Genomic DNA, 15,471 nt, shown 5'->3' with positions numbered 1-15,471 from the left:
GATCCACACGAAGACAATCCATAGAACCAAAAAGGGATTTGCTAGATCCACTTGATGGCTTCAAGAATCAACTTTTCAAAGAATCAAGAAGAGAAAAAAAATTCTTCTCTTCAATCAATGAGAACATGTGAGAGAGAGTGAGGGTGGCTAGGGTTTTTTTTTTTTTCAATTCAATCAATGAATAATAATTCTTACAATTGTTTTAATTAAGTTTCACTTATATAGTGTCCCTTAATTAAAACCCTAATCTCATTAGGAATAGCCATGGATTCACATATTAATCCATCCTAATAACCAAACACCTTATTATGGTATTTTAATTTTATATAATTATTATTATAATTAAAATAAATTAATATATATTAAAATATATATATTAACATTTAATTAATAATAATTCATTTAAATATATGCGAACACATATTTAAATATAATCTCACTAATTTTAATTTTAACAGGCAACAACCTCAGCAAATTTCATTGTACTGTGAGATTACCAAAATACCCTTTCATCCTAAAAGACCAAAATACCCCATTCACAAATTGATTCTTATCTTCTAAGTGTGTGACCTATAGGCTCCTTATTATATCGGAAGTGAGTGGTATCGCAATTAACACTAATCAATCGTCTCACTACTCACAAACTAAGATTAGCCCTTAGCAAGGCATCATGACCACCCGATAGATTTGGATTCAGCGAAATAGCTACCTATCAACGATATGGTTACCGTTCAATCAAATCCTTTCATCATACATTATCTCATCGAGGTTGAGGTACATAAATAGTATCAACCTAAGTTATTCTCGATATCTTTGTATTCAATTACTAAACCAATGACCAGAATAATAAATTGGATTAAGCAACAACTTAATCCCACTGTGGCCACTGATTTGGTATCATTGCCATTTGTTGAATTGCGTCGTGAGATAACTTCTCTCATACCTGAGAGTGATGAATCCTTTGTCAATCCACCTAGTCTTGATACACTCCTCGATTAGCCAATCACTACTGTATTGATAGCTCTGAATATAACTACGTTGGATTAGTGTTAAACTATACCAATCAATGCATAATGCACTCTAGTGATCTCAAGTATAAGGATCACATTCACCACCATTCGTTAAAGGATTTATTCCATAAACACTAGGATTACCATCTATATGGAATCCTCTGGTGGGTTTGTCCAGTGAACTTGCCTACAGCTAGCACCCATGTATTGCAGCAGGTTGTCGACAAACAATCTTGACAAGTGAGATCAATCACTGTCTTTCGACAGGTTCATTCAACACTATGATAGTCTTACTGTATTATATGTGTCCGTGGTCAGAATAATACTAGGGCTATGGACGTTTCTAGAATGGCCACCATATGTGATCATAGGGTTCTCACTATCAAGATTTAAAACACTTGATACCCTCGTCATAGTTCTGCCATCCTAAAGACATATATCATTACATATAACTAGGATTTACACAATATAGAAGAATGTGCCTTTTATTGATAAATAAACATTATTGCAAAGAGTCAATTTTGCAATAATTGATTAGCTCTAAGGCACCTACTCTAACATTCTTATTTTATCCTTTAAGAGATATTCATTTCCAAAATTGTCTTACCAATATTGTAACCTATTTATTTTTGTCTTCTTTATTCAATAAGTGAAATAACAGAAGAAATTGAGTCTGTATTTCTTCATTCTTCAAGTCTTTATTTTCTTCAGCCACATTCAGTTGCAGTATTGCATTTGCAGTAGATAGACAATCTCATCTTCTTCACGCAAGTTACTTTCAACTCTTGAGTGCTAGTACTATAATTTCAAGATCTCTTTTTGTAGCCTCATTGATCTCCATGGTTGTCCCTCTCAAAGTTTCAACATTTTACTCTCATTGCAAACATTTTGCCTTGCGAAATGTTCAACCATTTTCAACAGCATCATCATATATGGGACATAAACGCCCACCATAAAAAGGTTTCAACAAGAAGTATTGTACATTACCGTATCCCAATTTCTTGTAGAATGTTATATAACCAAAAACTTTATTGAACAGGGCATAAAGCACACCCGTACGTATGATATGCAATCGACAAGAACAAGTTGGTTGGTAAAGAAAGTGATGAGGAAAAGTAGGGAAACGGTAAAGAAATCAAAAAAACTGTGTGGAAATATGACTTCAATTGAAAAGACTTCAATAAGTAAGCAAACCAATGTACCTCTTAGTACAGTTTGAAAAATATAGAGATAAAACGATAGATATAATTACTTTGAAACTACATGTTAAACTCTACTACTAGATTGATGACAAGTGTTAAGAGTCTACCCTACTGAAAAAGGAAAAGGAATTGAAAGCGAATGAGGAAGAAGATTAGTGGAATGACTTATATTAGGTCAATTTCTTTAATTTTCCCGACTTATCAAGTTCCTTAATTTATATAATAAAGCAGCAAGATTGTGATATAGAGAAGGTTTAGAGAAGCGGTTGGTGGGAGATGGAACAGCAAGTAATTGGTGGTCAAAGATTTGGAAAATCTAGCATCACTGTTATGAAGCAATTTCGGGTACAAAAGAGAAAGAAAACAAGCAAGAAAGGAAGTGTTAGGCACACAAATGATGGAAAAAGGTTGGTATAATTTTTTTTCCCTCTTCCCTCTATTAATAATTTAGAAACTGTGACACTCTTTTTCCCTTTGTGAAGTGCGCAAAAATTAGCTCCGTGGATGTCATACCATGCCATATTTGTATTTCTCATCCACTGCCTCATCGATCTGCTAGAAGTCAAAGCTCAAGGCTCAACCAAGTCCCTATTCGAAACACACTCAACAAGCATATGGAGTGGATTTTTCTGGTGGCCACATTCATCTTTAGTTTCGCATTTGCAATCGACAGAAATCTCAACATCTTTGTTGATGCTTGATTTTGACACCAACTATTCGCATGTGCAAAGTGCTAAGCTGACTTACAAAATTACACATGAATGGAAAATGCAATGAAGTAAATGGAATATGATTTTTAAAGTGGTTCGGATGCTCAAAGCAAATCCTACGTCCACTGTTTTTTTATTATTCTCTAACTATCTCTATGATATTGCCCGTAAGGCATACAAAGATAGAGAAATACTTTATTTACAAAGAAAAATAATGAAGCTCAAATCTATGCCCAGCTCTCATCTATCCAGCCTCCCCTTTCGTGAAGAGATGTGCCCATTAATACTTTTGAGGTCAAAGTAATGAGTGCTTTTGTAAGTTGTCGTGACACATAGGGACCACTCTTTAATCCTTATCTTAAAATAGGATAGGATTGATGTAATGTTCTCTCTCTCTAGCTAGTATACTCGTGAAATAAACAGTAAAGTTCACTAGAATATATATATCTAATAATATAAGATATCTAGGATATATATATATCTATATCATATATATATATATATATATATATTAAGAAAATATACATATAGATGGGTATAAAATAATGGGCCCATAACTAATTTTTCTTTATATACAAAACTGCATGTTAACAAAATTATGCAAAAATAAACTCGACAGTGTTACCAGACCCTTTCGCTTCTTGACGCTCCATCCAACCGCATCTCACCTACTACTTGCAAAAACATTGAAAACAACGGGGTGAGAACTAATTACTCAGTAAGTAAACCCACTATGGTACTCTTCTCTCTCCATTGCTTATATTCTGAATTTTTTTCCTTACATCAAACTTCTCTATTCTTTTCATTTCTTTCTCTGTTCTTTCTCAATTTCTATTTTCTCACTACTCATGATCGTAGGCATAGTATCATGCATAGGTATGATGCAAAGGCACAAATGCATAGGATGTGCATTTTCTTTTCTCTATTTTCTTTCTATGCTTTCTTTCTTTCTTTTCTATTCTTTCTTTCTTTCTTTTCTTTCTTTTCTTGCCGATCGAACTCGGTTGAGGTATGGATTCGGAACCCTGGCCGTGTGAGTGTATTCTCTAATTCTGGGTACAGTCCTCATCCACATGCACTTCTAACGAACTATACCATTCTTTTTTCTGATTCTGAGGCTGCTTACTAAAGGCGGCATGCATGCGGGGCTAGGTCACTCACGGGTTCCCCATCGCAATAGCCTTCTCTTCTCTTCTCTTTTTATATTTCTTTAAGTAAAAATTCAGATTTGAATTGTTCTTTAATTAATTCTACATTTACTTTCTTTTCTTTCTTGCTCTTTTGAGTATGTATGCATGTAGATGGGCTCATGCTTATTATTCTTTCTAAATTCACATGTTTGGATGCAATAATGCAATATGGAATGTGAACATTCCATTCTCTTCCATCTACAAACTCATCTCAAGATAAAAATAATCATATTCATACATGCACTTCTCTTTGACATTTCATCAAACAATTCATATGCACACACAAACTCTAAATTGGCTACACTTCTACATCTCTTTTAAGCCACCAAAATTTGGAACAAAACTCACTATAATCAACGTCAAACCTGGCCAGGATTTACACTCCATAAATTCTACTCCAATTCTTTCATAATTTATCCAAACTCTCATCAAACATCCAATACACAAACACTACTTCTCATGGATAAATTCTAACCATCATTCAACATCAATTCCATCAACAATTCTTCACATATAAGCACATACATGCATAAAAGAAATTCTCTACACAATATTGCTCCAATCATGACTAGGGTTGGATTTACTTACTTAGATGTGAGCAATCCAAATACTTTAGCTTTCCTTTGATACTACGCCCTCTTTCTCTTAAACCCTATGAACATAAATCATCAAAATCAACACTTTAAAAATTAAAACTCACATCTTAGTGCAAGGATCTTACCTAAGGATGCTTGGGATTGAAATTCCACCAAAAATAAACCAAGACCTATGAATTTCCTTGAAAATTGAATGAAGAAATTTGAGAGAACTTGGGTGGAAAGTGGCATGAATGGAAGGGGAAGAATGGCTAGGGTTTCATTCTTGAACTCTTATTACATAATATATATATATATGCAAGGGTAAAATGGGAAACTATAAATATATAGTTTCCCATTGTACCCTTGCACTTTCTAAAAATTTCATCTGTGTCCCTTAGTCAATTACAAAAACGCCCTCATTTTTATTAACTTCTCCATGTTATTATACTTCTTTTCACTCCCCACCTTTTCAACTAATTATGAGTGAAAAGACCATTTTAGCCCTAGTGAAGTTTTAAGGAATTTTCTTCACACTTGTTCAAGATAACTTTAACAAAATTCAACTAAGGATATTAGGGCATAAATAAAGCTAAGTACCTTGATGTGGGCGTTACAATTGATATAAAATATCTTTGAGGCGGTTTGGGTTGATGACAGCTAATACACTTTGTCTTTTAGGTAGAGCTGACATCAGTGTGACTTTTTAGGCACAACAGAATCTCCCCCCCCCCCCCCCCCCCCCCCCCCCCCCCCCCCCCTTCCGCTCCCCCCCTCCCTTCCATTCCCCCCATTCATCCCTCCCCCCCCCCCCCCCCCCCCCCCCCCCCCCTTTTCCCCCCGTTTTTGGAGTGCATAATTGCACTTCAAAAACTCATGTCTTATCTCGAACTGAAGAGCTCGAACTATGTCTAGCGTGATCAGCTACTGAGAGCTAAGACTGCGATCTGAGCACTTGGAGTGATCCAAAGCTGAGTACGATCTGAGAACTGTAATAAAATATCTAGTAGATTAATTCATGAAGAGAGCTGACGTCAAAAGCCCAAACACACGGCTTAGAAGCCCTAAATGGACAAGCCAACTTAAAACAACCATAACTTTTGATCCAGGAGGAGTTTTGGAGCCCGTAAGATATCCACAAAGAGCTTGTTCTGAGCTCTACATTGTTGAAATATAGAAACTTAGTTGGGACCATTTTTTAGGCCAAAATCCATCGTTTCGGCATGTTTTGGGGCTATTTTGAGTTTTCTATGCGTTTTTTTTACGATGGCAACTGGTCACTATCTAAGAACTGAGAATTTGTCGTGATCTAAGAGCTGAGAACATGACCTGAGGCTGTTCGCAATCTTAAAGCTAAGAGTTGATCACGATTTGTGAGCTATGAGCTGATCGCAATCCGATAGGAGCTTGACCTGAGAGTTTGAGGCGTGCGATCTGAACGATCTGATGCACGTGATCTCAAGCAAACAAGCGAGCTTATAAGCTCAATCAGAGAGCATAAGGAGCTCGATCAGAGAGCATAAGGAGCTTGATCTGAGACTATAAGGAGCTCGATCAAAGAGCATAAAGAGCTCGATCTGAGATCGTAAGGAGCTCGATTAGAGAGCATAAGGAGCTCAATCTGAGATCATAAGGAGCTTGATTTGAGAACTCAGGAGCTTTTTATAATTTGAGAGCTTGAGAGCTCTTAGCGATCTAAGAATTTAAGGAGTTCAATCAGAAAATAAAAGGAGTTCGATTAGAAAGCGCGAAGCTTGATCTAACGACACAAGAAGTTCAATCTGAAAGCACGAAGCTTGATCTAAGACCAGAAGGAGTTTTATTAGAAAGGGCGAGGCTTTATCTGAGAACACAAGGAGTTCGATCAGAAAGCAGGCTTTATCTGAGAACACAAGGAGTTCGATCAGAAAGCAAGAGGTTTGATTTGAGAACAAGAAGGAGTTCGATCAGAAAGCGCAGAGCTTGATTTGAGAACACAAGGAGTTCAATCAGAAAGCGCGAGACTTGATCTGAGAACACAAGGAGTTCAATTAGAAAGCACGACGCTTGATCTGAGAACCCAAGATCAGCGATCTAAGCACTCAGAAGTGCGATCTGACCACTTGGAAGGGCGATCTAAATGATCTAAACATGTGATCTCAACGATCTTGATCGCTCGATCTGAGAAATCGAATGCGTACGATCTGCGATCTTACCACGTGATCCGAGGGCTAAAGATCCAAGTGTGCGAAATACTATTTGACCACACGATCCGAGAGTTATGATGTGTGCGATCTACGATCTGACCACGCGATCCAAGAGCTCTGATGCTTGTGATCTGCTATCTAGCCACATGATATAAGCGTGTGATCTACAATCTGCGATCTGAAGCTAAAGATCTGAGCGATCTGAGCGTGTGATCTGACCATGCAATTGGAGAGCTCTGATGTGTACGATCTGCGATCTGGCCACGAGATCTGAAGTTAAAGATCAGAGTGATCTGAGGGTACAATTTGTGATCTGGCCACATGATCTGAGAGTTATGATGCGTGCGATCGGCGATCTGACTATGCGATCCAAGAGCTCTGATGCATGTAATCTGTGATCTAGCCACGCGATTTGAAGCTAAAGATCAGCGATCTGAAGCTTAAGATCATAGCGATCTGAGCGTGCGATCTGAAGCTGAACATTAGAGTGATCTAAGCGTGGGATCTGCAATCTGACCATGCGATTGGAGAGCTCTGATGTGTGCGATCTGGGATCTGACCATGTGATCCAAGAGCTCTTATACGTGCTATTTACAATCCAACCACACAATCTGAAGCTGAAGATTTGAGCGATTTGCGTGTGCGATCTGTGATCTAACCATATGATTTGAAGCTAAAGATTAGCGATCTGAAACTGAAGATCAAAGTGATCTGAAGCTGAAGATCAAAGTGATCTGAGTGTGCGATCTATGATCTGACCACGCGATTGGAGAGATTTGATGCGTGCGATATGCGATCTAACCACGCGATTCAAGAGATTTGATGCTTGCAATCTAAGATCCAGCCACGCGATCTAAAGCTGAAGATCATAGTGATCTAAGCGTGAAATCTACGATCTGATTACGCGATTCGAGAGCTCTGATCTAGAACATGCTTTAGTATTTTGATGATCACTTGAGATGTAGACCTCAGATTTGAATGATTCTTAGACCATCGGGAAGCTAACTTGAAGGGCTAAAACTCTTGTGTCTATCACATTGCCAGATTTAGACTTTATCCTACTCATATTTCCACATCAGATGACGTGAAGATTTTGAGGCTTGCTGGAAAAACATGGAGAGCTGATGTGAATCATGCCCTCCTTCTAGCACCAAACTATTGATGCTTGATTTTGACACCAATGACTCGCACGTGCAAAGTGCTAAGCTGACTTAGAAATTACACGTGAATGAAAAATGCAATGAAGTAAATGGAATATGATTTTTAAAGTGGTTCAGATGCTTAAAGCGAATCCTACATCCACTATTATTCTATTATTCTCTGACTATTGCTATGTTATTGCCCGTAAGGCATACAAAGATGGAGAAAAACTTTGTTTACAGAGAAAAATAATGAGGTTCAAATCTATGCCCGGCTCTCATCTGTCCAGCCTCCCCTTTCGTGAAGAGATGTACCCATTAATACTTTTGAGGTTAATGTAATGAGTACTTTTGCATGTTGTCATGACACGTGAGGACCACTCCTTAATCTTTATCTTAAAATGGGATAGGATTGATATAAAATATCTTTGAGGTGGTTTGGGTTGATGACAGCTAATACACTGTCTTTTAGGTAGAGCTGACATCAGTGTGACTTTTTAGGCACAACAATCTTCATCACACAATTTCCTCTCAGCTCTTGAGTTCCATTGCCGTCATCACATGATCTCTTTCTGTGGCCTCATTGATTTCCATGATTGTCTCACTCAAGTTTCAACATTTTTCTTTCATTGCATGGGCTTTTGTGTCTCTTAGTATCGTGGGTTATCAATATGATGTTTTGGTTAATTCTTGGTTTTGGCTTCATGGGAAGATCAAAAGGATTGTTAACTAGTTCTTGGAGTTTTGGAATAGGTTTAAGGAAAGCAATAAATTGAGAGAGAAACGACAACTTTCAGTGCAATTGTAGAAGAATCTTGCTCAAATTAATGTAGTGACACCACAAGAGCATATGTTAATATCTAATCACTTGGGATCAAAAATTGAGATAGAATCGTTTTTAAGAATATTGATACAAATAATTGTTTCAATATTTTCTAAGTAATGTTGTATTATGGATGTAACAGTATCCCCTACTTAGTCCATTGGATCATGATCCAATCAATTCGTCGATCATAATTTAAGGGCCTAAATAGAAATAAAATAAATTATTTGTCATCCAAGATGCTGTGTTATAATAGCATGTTCCCCAAAAATTGAGAAAAAAAGGAATTCAGTGGCTCTAAACACATGCACATGATGTTGGTTGGTCTATGGACAAACAAGCACGCCTAGTTGTATTGTATCAATAATCCATATTATAATCATAATATTTAAAACAAATTTTAGGGTTTTATTTATTAATTCTTTTTTTTTTTTTAATGTTAGAATTCCCAATACTAATATAGTTTTTATTGAATAAATTTCCCAATATGGAATATCATAAAAACTTTTATGATCTAAAAATGTTATAAGTTATTAAAAAAAAAAAATTGGAAAATGCATTTGGTCTTGTTCAAACACTAATTTTAAGAACTAGAAGATTATAAAAATAATTTTTTTATGTTTTTAATTTGTTGATGTATGTCGAATCCAGACACATGATAGGTGGGTTTCTAGAGATATTATTCACTTTGGGCCCTAAAGCCTGCATGGTTTTGTCCTAAAAAGGCGTTTCTAGGTAGTGAGGGTGTCCTTCTCTTAACCGATGTGGGACTTTGGCACCAACACAACCCCCAAAGGGGCGAGAGGCTTAGGAGTAGGCTAGGCCCTCCTTCTAGGGTCAACTATTGATGTATATCGGATCCATACATATGGTAGGTGGGCCAACTGTTAATGTATTTTGGATTCAAACACATGGTAGATAGGTTTCTAAGGGTCTGCTTGGGAGTTTTATGGTAACAGTTATGAGGGTAAACCATCGTAGCAGTTTTGAGGGTAAATCACCGTAGCGGTTTTAAGGGGTTTTTAGTAGTAGTTTTTAAAACACCCAACCTGTGCTTGGGAGTTTATTTTCCAGCAGTTCTGACAATTTTTTAAAATGATAAATTTACATATATGTCCATAACAAAAGCCTAACAAAAGGTTCAAAATATCAATAATTAATTGTGAAACCAACTGAAAGACAACCTTAAAAAATGTTGGTTTTGGAAATTGTGGGTCTATTAAAAGGGACATCATCGTTTCAATGTAAATGGTGCTTTGGCTTTTTGTTCTTGTCTTAACTGGAAGCATATTGCATTATAGAAAATGTAGAAGGCTTGGGGGTTTCTCTCCATAAACGTTTCGTCATCATCAACTTGGATTAGCATCTGGTGTAGTATTTTTAAATAAAATGTGATTAATTGGCAACTTATATCAGCCAGAGCCAGCACAAGCATGCAAAAAAGAGAACTCAAATAATAAAAGGGTTTTAGTCTCACACATGCTCGCACAAAACAAACTGAAAAAATAAAAAAAAGAGCCTGATTTATAATTTGACTCTAATGTATTATTCTATAAATAAAAGATTCAAAAGCATTGTAACAGTCATCTAAAATTTGAAGATTGAATGAAGTAATATGAGTTAAAAAGAAGTATAACCTTTCAAACAAGCGGCAATTCATCTCAAATGTGATTAATAGAATAACCTATAGCAAATCTAGGGCAAATCAATTAAGAAGAACAAAGGATCCTTCCCTCATTTAAGCATGGCATGGTAAACTCAAACAAAAAATGAGAGAGAAAGAGAGAAACAAAACTTGTTGAGAGAATTGAAGAAGCTGGAGAAGGAAGAATCAAACGAAGAGGTTGACTGGCTCCTCTATTCTGTGACTTTTTTTTAGCAGCAAAGGGATTATTAATAGTGGAAAGCAGTTTTTTTAGGATAAAATTTTTAAACCAGCCAAAACACCCCGATTTGAGGTGTTTTATAAACCCCTCAAAAATACACTACACTGGTTTTGGGAGGTTTTTAAACCAGTCAAAACCAGTCCATAAAAAATCTGGCAAGTAATGGTTTTTAAACACCTCAAAACCAGTCTAATTAAAAACCCCCTAAAACCAGTGAAAAAAAAAAACTTTCAAGCAGACCCTAAAGATATTGTATGCTTTGGGTCTTGGGGTCTACACGATTTTATTCTGAAAAGACACCTCAAATGGTGAGTGTGTCCTTATGCTATATAAATGACTAAGTTCCTCATCTTTTAACCGATGTGAGACTTTGACACTAATATAATTTTGTACTTTTTTTTAATATTTTAACTCAAATATGTATTTTTTAAATGTATATTTAATTTTTAAATAAAACTAAATTACATTTCTCATTTCATGATAATATAAGGGCATAATTCACTCCTTATAAAACGTTTCAAAATTTATAAAAAATTATTTTCAATAGTGACTTATCAAAATTATATATAATTCATTATTAATTTTATCATTAGAATTCTTGATAAATAATTGAACCGGATCAGTAACGATACCAAATTCTCTTTTATCATTTTCCCTAAAATTAATTAATAATTTATTTATTCACAAAATCAATCAAAGCGGTGACAAATAAGGCAGCTTTCAAATTTAAAACAAATAAATTCACGTTTTCCATTTTACCCCTCAACTGAGCGTGGAGGGGCATTTCCGTCCTTCCACTCACTCCCCATCTTCAAACTCTCCTCCACACTGAAAATACAAAAACGATATTTTTTGCGGTTTCTCTGATTTCATTTCTCGAACAACTGATTCTTCCGGACAATTCGTTGTTTCGTTTCATTTCTATTTATATGGCGAGGAGACCGGACGAGGAATACGATTACTTGTTTAAAGTAGTATTAATCGGCGATTCGGGAGTCGGCAAATCGAACTTGCTCTCCCGATTTACTCGTAATGAGTTCTGTTTAGAATCCAAATCCACCATTGGCGTCGAATTCGCCACCCGTACTCTTCAAGTAATCATTTTTCTTTCTTTTTTTAAACTTTATTTTTAGTTTTAATTAAATGAAATGTATTATGATTTGAGTTTTAGGTTTTTAGTTATTAGTTTTGTGTCAAGATTTGATCTGAATTAGTTTAATTTTATGTGGTTTAGATTTGATCTGTTACTGTAATTGTTGAATTTAATGTTGATCTGTTTACTTTGTTGTATGTTTCTCGATTTGTTTGGTTGATTTGAATGTGATTGTAAATAGATCATACCCATACTCATTGTTTGTGCATTGCTACTATGTGTTGTACACGCATAGGACGGGTGAACATGTTGTGGAAGAATTTTTCCAAGTACTAATATAATAAATATTACATTCGCAAAGTTTATATTCGAAATCCGAATTAAATTTTTGAGTCTGTAATTTGCATTTAGGAAGAGTAGTATTACACTTTTCAAATAGTAAATGAAAGCTGTATATTACATGAAGTTGGTGTGTTATTGCCACGTCATTTTCGGTTCGCGGGAATTTTATTTTACGTTTTTCTCTTTCGTTTTGTGTTTTGGATGATGCTGTGTAAGTAATGATATAGTAGGAACTAAATAGACAGTCAGATGACAAATCACAGTCAGATGAACGCTTCTTGAGAAGAGTAGATATACTCCTTATGGTAATTGGAGTTTCTATAATTTAAGAGTAGGAATTTCTGATTTTGAATGAATTCTGGTTGAGTTGGGGTTGGGTTGAAGTTTTGTAACCTGAGCTGAACCTGGATCTATCCTTTGCACATATGAGGATCCGAGATTGAGACCCCTTTACCATATGAACTCTACCTTATTAGCTTAGGTGAAGAACCTCATTAAGAACTAATATATTTTTAAATTTCATTTCTTGTTGAATAATTTAACCTTGGGTGAACTAGTCAATTCAGCTCAAAAGGATAAGCATGGGTGAACCAGGGTGAGTGCCTAGGCCTAAGTCTAGTTCGGTCTTGAGTTGGAGTTGAGTGCTCAATGCCATACTTTGGGTTTGGGGTGACATTCAACTTGACTACTTCACGTAAGTTTAGCCTATAGTTACCTTCCAATCTAGTGGGTTTTTCATTCTAAATTATCTTGTAGTAATATTGAAAACCAATATATATGTTAAATAGGAAACCATAGTTTTAGATATTATTGTGGATGCATTCTTGTGTTAGGACAAGCGGCACTTAACCATAATGTTAGTATTCCATCATCTTTGTATTCTCTAGAGACGCTCAAAGTAAATCTTTGTATTGATCATCCTATGCATTCTCATAAGATAAATCTAAAGCCATATTATTTGAGACAACTTCTTTATGTCATATTGTTCGACTACCCTTCACAGTGTATAAAGTTCAAACTGGCATATAAAACTTGAGGGGATGCTAAAATTTGTTAGTTTTGTGTTGAAGGAACAAAATGGAAATATAGCTCGTGTATTGTAAAAAATCATTTCATTAAAAAGAACACCTTATTTATTTTAAAATGGATATTTTTTCATGAAGTAGTTTTTTGTTGTATGCTTAAACAGAAATTTTTGTTCTGTTCAGGTTGAGGGAAGGACTGTGAAAGCCCAGATATGGGACACAGCAGGTCAGGAGCGATACCGAGCAATAACCAGTGCCTACTACAGGGGTGCCCTTGGAGCTCTTCTAGTTTATGATGTGACAAAACCAACAACATTTGAAAATGTGAGCCGGTGGCTGAAGGAACTCAGGGACCATGCAGACGCCAACATTGTGATCATGATGATTGGCAACAAGACTGATCTGAAGCATCTTAGAGCTGTTGCCACAGAGGATGCCCAAGGCTATGCAGAGAAAGAAGGCCTATCGTTCATCGAAACTTCTGCCCTCGAAGCAATAAATGTTGAGAAGGCGTTCCAGACAATTCTCTCGGAGATATATCGAATAATTAGTAAGAAGTCACTCGCTTCAGGTGAGCCAGCACCCACCAGCATTAAAGAAGGTCAGACTATTGTAGTAGGAGGAGTATCCGAAGCTAACACAAAGAAACCTTGTTGCTTTTCATCCTGAACCTGAAGGTGGTTTCCGATTACCTCAATTTCCACTGGTTTTTGTTGTGTTTTCTCTTCATGTTCACTTTTCATCCTTGGCAGGGCTATTTTTCAACTTATAATATATTGAATGTTCGAACTTTCATGTCATTTGTTTGTTGTCCGGATATTTGATGATTTTGTTATGGCGGTTTGCATGAGGCATTTCATAGTTTTTTCTGTGGAATTTAGTGTATATTGTATTAATAGAATACAATTTGAAGAAAATTGTAGTTTGATTTGCATTTATTCTTGATTTTTTGACGAAATGGTAATGACCATTTGAGTTTGCGGAGGCCTCCAAAAAGAGTTTTTCAAGTGTGGGAAGAGATTTTATATTGTGGAAGTTAAAATGACTGTGTCTATGTCCATTTTATTCTGGAACAAAGTAGTTTATGAGCTAGAGGAATGAACTGAAAAATAGTGGGTTGAAGTTCCCAAATAACGCATTGTATTTTAAGATTTTAATCTAATGTTTCAATTCAATGATGATTACTAATAAGTGAAACCATTTATTATTTACCAAAACTCTCTTTATACATGTTTAATACTTAATGAAAACCCTGGTTTAGATAGGCTTCCTTTGCAATAAGTTCAGGGTAACTTTACCTCTCATAGGCAACTCTTAAAAAGACGTAACTTTATTCATTGATGTGAAAACTAGAATAGCCTTTGCTAGAGGCTATCCTTTAACATGAGTACTTTCATAAAGCTGAACACAAATTATTGGTTCATAAAATTATTTCCACATCGTAAAAATCAAGACTAATTGTGTAATTCATTTTTGCATTCAATTGTGCCCCCTCTTGTAAAGGAAAACACTTTGGTTGCATTTACAACGTATTAACAAAAAACAATATTTGCATTTACAACAAACAAATATTTGTAATTCAATTTTGCATTCAATTGTGCCCACTCTTGTAAAGGAAAATACTTTGGTTGCATTTACAACGTATTAACAAAAAACAATATTTGCATTTACAACAAACAAATCTTTTTCCGTTATCTTACCCCAAAAAGTCAAATATGTACTTCAATAATAGCTTACAACAATATCTCACTATAAAGAGAAAGTCTTGAATGAGACAGATGTCTTCGTACGAAAGAGAAAGTATTGAATGAAACAAAAGACTCAATGAGATCTATATATTTACCCCATCATAAAACACATGCATGGCTCGATGCTCATGAGTTAAGGTTAACATGGCGTGCCTTGATTAGACAAACACATATACAACTTTATACCAGGTTAATTATTACCAAAAGTATAGTGCTAGCAAAACTAGGGATGGGTGTGGGGTGGGTCGGGTTTAGGATTGGGATCCCCGTACTCAACTCCTTGGGGGTTCACCTGTTCCCGCCCCATTCCCCATCCCCTCCCCTCCCCTCCCCATGGGGATGTGATGATACCCATCCCCATTCTGACTTCACCCAGAGGCTTGGGAATTGCGGGTATTAATCCCCCTAAGGATTCCCCCCCTTCTCGTACTGAGATGATCTCAACAGAGGATTTTCTTCGAATGGCTTATAACTTATAAGAATTATTTTAAACTTTTTTTAATATTGATTTTGTAAAATTTTTTTATTGATAACTCTAGACA

At 35.8% G+C, this 15,471-nt stretch overlaps 1 protein-coding gene across 1 annotated transcript; it reads left to right on the top strand.

Moving 5' to 3' along the window:
- Nucleotides 1-11,492: 11,492 nt before the first annotated feature.
- LOC116146349 (ras-related protein RABA2a) lies at nt 11,493-14,119 on the top strand. The gene is made up of 2 exons (XM_031431763.1): nt 11,493-11,815; nt 13,365-14,119. The coding sequence occupies exons 1-2, from the start codon at nt 11,651-11,653 to the stop codon at nt 13,848-13,850; spliced, it is 651 nt and encodes a 216-aa protein (XP_031287623.1). The 5' UTR covers nt 11,493-11,650; the 3' UTR covers nt 13,851-14,119.
- Nucleotides 14,120-15,471: the final 1,352 nt, after the last annotated feature.

This window comes from Pistacia vera, unplaced genomic scaffold, assembly GCF_008641045.1.
Source record: "Pistacia vera cultivar Batoury unplaced genomic scaffold, PisVer_v2 Contig1149, whole genome shotgun sequence".
Lineage (NCBI taxonomy): Eukaryota > Viridiplantae > Streptophyta > Magnoliopsida > Sapindales > Anacardiaceae > Pistacia > Pistacia vera.
Note: the sequence above shows the minus strand (reverse complement) of the source record. Positions and strands in the feature narration are given on the sequence as shown.